Here is a 7536-nt window from a genome sequence, read left to right as displayed (position 1 = left end):
TTAAAGCTCCCCTGGCCATTGAAGCATGTAACTCAATAGAAAACAGTAAATTATGGTTTAATGTACCAAATGTACTTACGTTATAGCTTTAGTTAAACAGCTTTAAAGATCATAATTGAAAAAAAATAAGTCTAAAAAATTAAAAGCAGAATTCTTCCGGAAGAGACTTAATGAGCCTGCAGGTGTGATAAGAGATTTTAATTACGCTCTGTTTACAAATGTATATTGGAACATGCGCTCCTCAGTTTTCTCAGTTCTTGTTGATTAACCATTAATGGAAGCGACAACATATATATTTATATGTATATTTTAAAAAATCAAAATCAGAGGAGTATAAAGAAATAATTACGGAAAAAGCGTTTACATATAAATGAGCAAGGAAAGGTAACTTAACTGGTATTCTCTACTGCATTAGCGTTTTAGTTCATTGGGAAATAACTGCCTATTTAAGTCCTTTCCTTGAAAATAATTTATACAAGTTGCACGGTAGTAGGTTAGCAGTCAAGCCTAATAATGTAATAAACTTACAGGGGAATGAAAAATATAACTGGTATAACTTATTTACTCTCTGAGTATACCCAACATGAAAGATTTTGAGCTTATTTTAGAGATTAACAGCAAATTTTATCTTTATTTTTATCACGACCCCCTTGAATGAACGAAGACGAGGTAAATAGAATTTTAACTTAAATATTTTAGCTTAAAGGCAAACTTAATTACTAAGTAGCAATCATAGAAGACGATTTTCCATCTCAAGTGGGCGACGGTTCACTAATTCGAGCCTGCTATCCTCAAGGAAAAAATATACGTCTGCAGTTAACATCTATCAATAAACTTGGACATATAATACTTTTTTACTTTAATAAGATATAATAATGGTTACTAAGGCAATAGTATAATTAATACTTGTTCTTTTAACGAAACGCCTACTAGTCAGGCGGAGGATCTGCAAAGGAGGATGGGTTTAATCTAACAAGCTTCAGTGTTATAACATTAATAAAAAGCTTAAGTGCTTTGTTACGTAACATATAATGAAACATTAAATAAATTTTCTTTTTAAAACTATAAAATTTCACTAAGTCAAAATTTAATAACGCCCAAGGGCCGGCACATTAAAACTACACACGATCTAGTGGTAAACTTACCTATAGTGATAACTGTAAGCTAAGCTTTTAAAACCCAACGCCTTTTTTTAAACTGCTTTAATACTATGGTCTGTAAACCATAGTATAGTGCTTGTGCCGACTGTAAATGTTTTGCCTTAGTCTAAATGCAAGAGTGTACCACAATTTTAGGTAGAAAGCTTCAGTATTACTGGACGTCCCAGGTGCCCTTAGCAACCACAGCCGTGTATTAAAAAATTGTCCTTTGCTCGTTTTATTAGTATTAATGCGTATTGGTTTTAGCTGCGTTGTAGTTCAGATAGCCCCCTTGAACTCTTGCTCTGGCGATACTACAGATGACCAAGAAACATGACGGTCTCTTATTTTATCAAAACTTATGTTAAAGGGCATTTAAACTTTAGCCTTCTGTAAATTTTGCTTTATCCCGTTATGCATATTAATACTTTTCAAGTGGTTATAGAATAGCTGAGTAATTCATCTTTCATTGTGCTTCATAATGGGGCATGATATTAACAATAGGAAAAAATGAAAACGCTAAAGACTGATGACTCTCTCGGTAGCAAAGATATCGACAAGAGATTGGCCGTTTATTTGGTTTCTAACTATATAACAAAAAATTATATATATATTTTTAATTATAATTTTATAAGTCGAACAGTGGTATGACAGAGGGACAAATTAAAAGTGTACTTTTGAAACCAGAGTCCGTAAGAAAAGAAATGTTTTCAACTTTTATAAAGAGAGAGGATTTGGAGAAAGTAATTAACCGTTTTTTTTATAAGAAAGAGTTTTGATTCGTATAGAAATCAGAGGGCTCGGTCGGGATATTATGCCAAAGAGCTATGTCCACCAAGGACGAAGTGGACGCTCTGGATGCCATAAAAGCGTTACGAGTTGGTTTGAAAAACGAACCCATAAGGTTATCCCTTTATACAGAAAACATATTCAGACAGAATTACATCTTTTTTTTAAAGCTATTACAAGCTCTTTTTTCATGTTATTAGTGCGTTAATATTTTATATAATTTAGCTGGATGAAAGAATTTGAAAAAGAGAAGGGTCTTGATAAACTTTTGATAGTTCTTCAGGGTTACATTACTAGACCAAAGTAGTGAAGTGAATATCCTAAATTTTTTAATTGCCTGTCACTTTTAGTAGTGAGATTTAGATTTATATGTTAACTCGCTTAAATTTATGTTCGCGCCAATTGTAAGCTCGCGTTATCTCTTATAGGCGTGAAAGAGGAGAACTCAGAAGTTCCATTTTGTTGGAGATTCTTCGTGCAATAACTCAATACATGAACTACAAGGTTTACTGCATTATTTTTTCTAGTGATCACTGTTTACTTTTCTCATTTCTTATTACCAACAGGACGGCATGCACTCTGTAAGAACGAATCCAAAGTGTTTAGCTCTTTTGGTCCGTTTGCTTTATGAGAAGAACTACAAGATTGTCCTCCATGTCTTGATTACTCTTGCTGTGGTGAGCGTTTCTTTCCGGCTCCCTTCAAATACGTGTCCACTCAGCTTTCCTTTCAGGTCTGCGTATCGCTTGAGGATGGGAGACTGCTGGTCATCGAGTCATTCAACGCCCTGCTTAAGACGGTGCAGGCGAAACATCGCTTCGAAAGACTCATTAAGCTTCTTATGAAGAGAAGACCGGAATGCGGTGAGTACAAAGTAAGTAATGCTACTGCCGGTACTGCGCATATCCGCCTTCTATATTGCGTAGGAAATGCTCATGTCCTTAATTAACGGCATCGTCAACACCCGCCACGAGTTACACGGCTTGGAAGCTCGCATCGCTCTCCGCAACGAGTTTTATGCGCTCGGCCTCGGAAACGCCTTTAAGGCGCGTACTTTCTTAGTAGCATGAGCCTGTCAGTTTTTCACGCACAACTCCACGCCCCTTGCAGGTCCTCAAGGCTGTTCCCCCGAGCGAGGGGCTTCTTGTGCAAGTCGATATTTTTCTGAACTCGGCTCGCGACGATCACGAACTCGTTCTGGAAAAGCTTCAATCCATCAAGCAGAGCTTGTAAGTTTCGTGTATTCTGCAGGAACTTCTCTTTTTGCTTAATTCCCTCGTGATCGCATAGCACCAACATTGACGAAGTTTATGCACTGCTTGCTGCAAACATGGCGCCTGGCGTTTATGAAGAGCTGGCCTTCTTGCAAATTCTGCAGGTAGCACGAAAGCCATCAGCTTTTTGAGTCGCTATTACTTTGTATATTCTTGCTAGTCAGTTTTATTCTGCCCCTCCGATCCAACTAAGAGGTTTCGTTACTATTATTATTATTATTATTATCATTTGCATTGTTATTAATATGACTATTAGAAAATATTTTTTTATGTGCATTGAAGCCTTCACCGCTGAAATAATCGTCCAACCGCTAACCATTGACCCGGATTTTTTGAGTATAATAATTAACATATACATCTCCGTTAGCAACTGTTTATTTTGGACCAAAAGATTTTCGAATTGAACGGAATGCGAATAAGACGTGTAGCAAAGAGGATCAGAACTTCATCAACACCAAAATTACTTCGATCGAAGTTATATTTGATAATATATGCGGAGGCCTCAATAACTGCTCATGTGTTGTTTTCGTAGCAAGCCATCGAGATTCATCAGAACTCGCTTTCCTCTCTTCAAGTCGACCTAAAAAAGCGTTTCGGTATTATCTTAATTTTGAGTGCAGAAGCACGTGTCATGCTCTATTCTTCGCAGACGCTGCAAGCGAGGCGTGCCGCGATGCAGCCGTGGAGCTCAGCGTTTTGAAAACTGACAAGGAACGAATGGAGGCTGAGATCGCCAGAAACTCCGCGGACACCGGAGAGGTTCCCCTCAGGTCATGCGGTCTGGCATTGTTGCTTACTTTTTTTTTGCTCTTGCTTGCAGCAAATAAAGGCAAACACTGCTCAGTATGAAAGTGCGTGCGAACAGGCAAAGTTGCTTAACCAGGCGGTACTCCTCACTTCTCATTTTCACTTGTTGAAGTGCCGTTGTAACAACGCCGCAGATTACAGGAGATAAGGAAGCATTAAAAAAACTCTCTGAAGTAGCTGGTGGTATAGCCGCCTTCCTCTTTGCCGCATTCTTTATACATCTCCACTCCCAGTGTGCACAACACCGGAAGTGCCCTTGCCGGCGCCGCCGCCTTCTGTTATACCACCACCTCCGCCCCCGCCCCCGCCCCCAGTTTCCGGAGCAGCCTTACCTCCGCCTCCTCCTCCTCCTCCACCAGTCGCCGGGGCCCCACCGCCGCCGCCTCCTCCCGGCATGACCGCTCCCCAAAGTGCGTTTGTGCGAAGATACTCTTACCTACTTAAGTACTGCCACGTGAATAATGCAGGCCGTACAAAGCCTAAAAAAAATTGGAAAACCTCTCAACCTATGAAACGTTTGGCTTGGACTAAAGTTTCGCTTATACTGTTATCCTCTTCTCCTTACTTTATTATTGTTGTTCAGATCCAGCCCACCAAAATTGAAGGTACATTTTGGGAAAAGGCCAACGAAGAGCCGTATGCGCAGAATATTGATCTGGACAAGTTTGAGTCCCTATTTTCAGCAAAGAAGCCTGTTTCTTCCGAGGAGAAGAAACTCCCCGCGAAAAAAATAGGTCTGCTTTACTCGGTCTACTTTGTATGGATGGTAGACCAATCCGTTTTTTGGTAGAGCAAACTGTGCTGGATCCAAGGAAGCAGCAGAACTTGTCAATTCTCCTCGGGCGTCTGAAGCTCTCCGTTGACGAGATGCGCGCCATGTTCCTGGAAATGCACTCCTTTCCGCTGGAAGAAGCCGTCCTGGTGAACCTTCAAAAGACGGCACCCACCTCGGAAGAGGTATTTGTTGGTCGGTGTGACTCTCTCAGTACTGGCACCGCCGATTTACCAGCTGGCAGCGTTGGAAGACCCGCCCTGTGCCCGCGACGAACTGAGCAAGGCGGACATCTTCACGCATACGGTACAACCGCAGGGTGTCGAGGAATGACCCAACTCGTGCTTTACGTTTCTTCATCGTTCTGCAGATTTACACGACAATTCCCCGTTTTACACAACGACTGGAAGTGCTTCTGTTCACTTCCAAGTTTGACGAGAAGATCAGAGACGCACAGAAGGTAACCGTTCTCTCTGCCTCCTCATTGCCGCTGCGCATCTTCGTGGGCTTTCTATAAAGGGTCTCGAAAGCATCTTTCTGGCGTCCGTGGAGCTCAAGTCCAGTGAAAAGTTGACTAAAGTTTTAGAGGTTTTTTAATATTTATTGCGTTTAAAAAACTTGTCGATGATCTCGCTTAGATTATTTTATTGGTGGGGAACTACATGAACGGCAAACCTTCGTTTGGCTTTAAAGTTGATGTGCTCCAAAAGGTTGTCAGATTTTTGCTCAGCCGCTTTCGCTCGTTAATCGCCGGGTCCTGTTCGTAGCTAACTAATACTAAAGGAACTAAGAACCCAAACGTTACCCTTTTGCATTATATCGTGCAACAATTAAAAGAAAAGCAGCCCGACCTTTTAAACTTAAGTAGTGAACTTCCCCATCTGGCGGAAGCGAGTCGTGGTTCGCTTCTCTCTTATTTTTTTTTAAAACTTAATAAAGTGTATTTGCAGTTTCTACTCCGCAACTTCAAACAGAGAAAGCGCAGCTCGAAAAGGGAGTTCGTTTTATTGAAAGCGAAGTTGCACAGCATAGAAACCCTCCTGCTGGGGTTTTCATATAACCTTTTTTTGATAATCCTCCGTTCACATACCTTTTGTGCAACCAATAGGACAACTTTGTGCAGTTTGCTCAAAAGTTCCTTAACGACGCTCAAGTGCGATTGGTCAAACTAAGGACGACCGAAGAGCGAATGACAAAGGCGTATGACGATTTAATACAGGTCTGTGATTTGTCATACTTTCTTACAGTGCCTTTTCATTGGTCCTTTTCTATCTTGTAGTTTTTTGTGGAAGACTCCAAAAAAAAACCAGAGGACTTGCTTTCGCTTTTTGCTTCCTTTATAGACTCTTTTGCTGTATTGTGACTTTTCAACCGGAAACTTTTCGTGTATCATATTGCTTGCAATAGAAATGTATAAAAGACGTGGAGCTACTCGAAGAGCAGAAGGAAAAAGAACTAAAAATGGCGGAGGTGCTCTCGCTATGTGCCGGCTTTATTTGTGGCGTGTTATTGAAAGCTTATTAGAAAAAGGAGGAGCGGAAGCTTAAGGAAGCTCAGCGCAGAAAAGAAAGGAGTTATAATCCGTCAGCACTGAAGCCTTCCGGACCGAGTTTGCTTTACTTTCCCATCATGACTACTTTCCTGTTTATTTATCTGTTTTTCTGTACAGGCGAGATGATGATGGATGATCTCATTGGGCAGTTGAAGTCGGGCGTGCTGTTCCGCAGGGCTAAGGACGAGGAAAATAAACCAGCACGCCAACGGAAAGGTAACGTGGCTTTCTGATTCGCCAAGTATCCGACTTACGGGTATCTCTACAGCTAAGGAAGAGGGTTAAGTCTACCACTCAATAAAACTTCATTGTAGTTTTTGTACATCAATGGCATTACCCTCGTCTCTCTGTCCCCAATCACTTCCACGTGAACACTTTTACGATATTGCGTTCACGTGGCTTTTGCTTAGTTTATCTAAAACCGGTAGCAGCGAGCTTTCCTCTCCCGCTTCTTGTGAGTCGCCACAGGAAAGTCTCTCTAATGCCTACGGTAGCAGTAATTTGCCGGGGCTATATTTAGAAATTTCTTAAGTTATTCTTAAATTTAGGAAAATTTATAATATACTGTTTGAGCGGCAGATTCGCGGCGCAAGTATTTAATAATAAGTATAAAAAGTGTGACAGGAATGTGCTCTTTAAGTCTTTTCTTAATCTTTGAAGTTGATAAATTAGTTTAATTCTTCCTGACGCCAGCCTCATTTACGCACCTTTATATATATATATATATACATTAATTTTTTTCAAGGCCCACCGCGAGGCGGCTAAAAAATTCGCCTTTTCAGAGTGTGTAAAAAGTTCTGGGCGTGGAAGCGGTTTAGATGATTCTCTACTTGTTCTCAGCGGTGCATTTAGAGAATATTCATGACGAGATGTAAATGACATTAAGTAGAGTGTCGTTGCGCAACGCAGTACAGTACGCCAGCCAACAGTTGCAACAGTTTTTCTATTGAACTTGTAGTGCCATTATAGCTGGCGGCTGGATAATGTTTATACCGGCGGATCTATTTACGCGAAGACATTCTTGCTCTTTACGCACAGTAGCTAAAAAGCGCTAGCGTTGCCAGCATGACTTCCCTACAACGCGCTTGCCGTGTTGTCACCACGATCGATGTATAGAGAGCTTTTGCTTTTTATCGGGTTAATTTATTTCGAAAGCAATAGCATGCATAGTGAATATCTTGTCGCCCCTTTTGTTTTTTTTTC

At 40.8% G+C, this 7536-nt stretch overlaps 1 protein-coding gene across 5 annotated transcripts; it reads left to right on the top strand.

The window, feature by feature from the left end:
- Nucleotides 1-1392: 1392 nt before the first annotated feature.
- Nucleotides 1393-6647, top strand: LOC135119457 (protein diaphanous homolog 2-like). Of its 5 annotated transcripts, none has more exons than XM_064043869.1 (34): nt 1393-1478; nt 1644-1718; nt 1775-1882; nt 1928-2043; nt 2154-2231; nt 2357-2432; nt 2495-2605; nt 2662-2802; nt 2855-2974; nt 3039-3157; nt 3219-3306; nt 3363-3397; nt 3459-3538; nt 3594-3676; nt 3735-3798; nt 3852-3961; nt 4023-4088; nt 4144-4189; nt 4243-4419; nt 4477-4541; nt 4593-4743; nt 4800-4966; nt 5019-5087; nt 5152-5241; nt 5301-5369; nt 5420-5491; nt 5549-5681; nt 5732-5829; nt 5890-6000; nt 6061-6135; nt 6189-6251; nt 6306-6390; nt 6451-6549; nt 6602-6647. In XM_064043869.1, exons 1-34 carry the CDS (start codon nt 1473-1475, stop codon nt 6616-6618), a joined length of 3063 nt encoding a protein of 1020 aa, XP_063899939.1. In that variant the 5' UTR covers nt 1393-1472; the 3' UTR covers nt 6619-6647. The 5 variants fall into 5 exon arrangements, with proteins under 5 accessions (XP_063899939.1, XP_063899938.1, XP_063899940.1 ...); XM_064043868.1 differs by having other exon boundaries at nt 4144-4192; XM_064043870.1 differs by having other exon boundaries at nt 1399-1531; nt 4144-4192.
- The last annotated feature ends 889 nt before the right edge of the window (nt 6648-7536 follow it).

Source organism: Zophobas morio, unplaced genomic scaffold (genome assembly GCF_036711695.1).
Source record: "Zophobas morio isolate AGI-343-1 ecotype UQ-CSIRO unplaced genomic scaffold, CSIRO_AGI_Zmor_V1 ptg000266l, whole genome shotgun sequence".
Classification (NCBI taxonomy): Eukaryota; Metazoa; Arthropoda; class Insecta; order Coleoptera; family Tenebrionidae; genus Zophobas; species Zophobas morio.
Note: the sequence above shows the minus strand (reverse complement) of the source record. Positions and strands in the feature narration are given on the sequence as shown.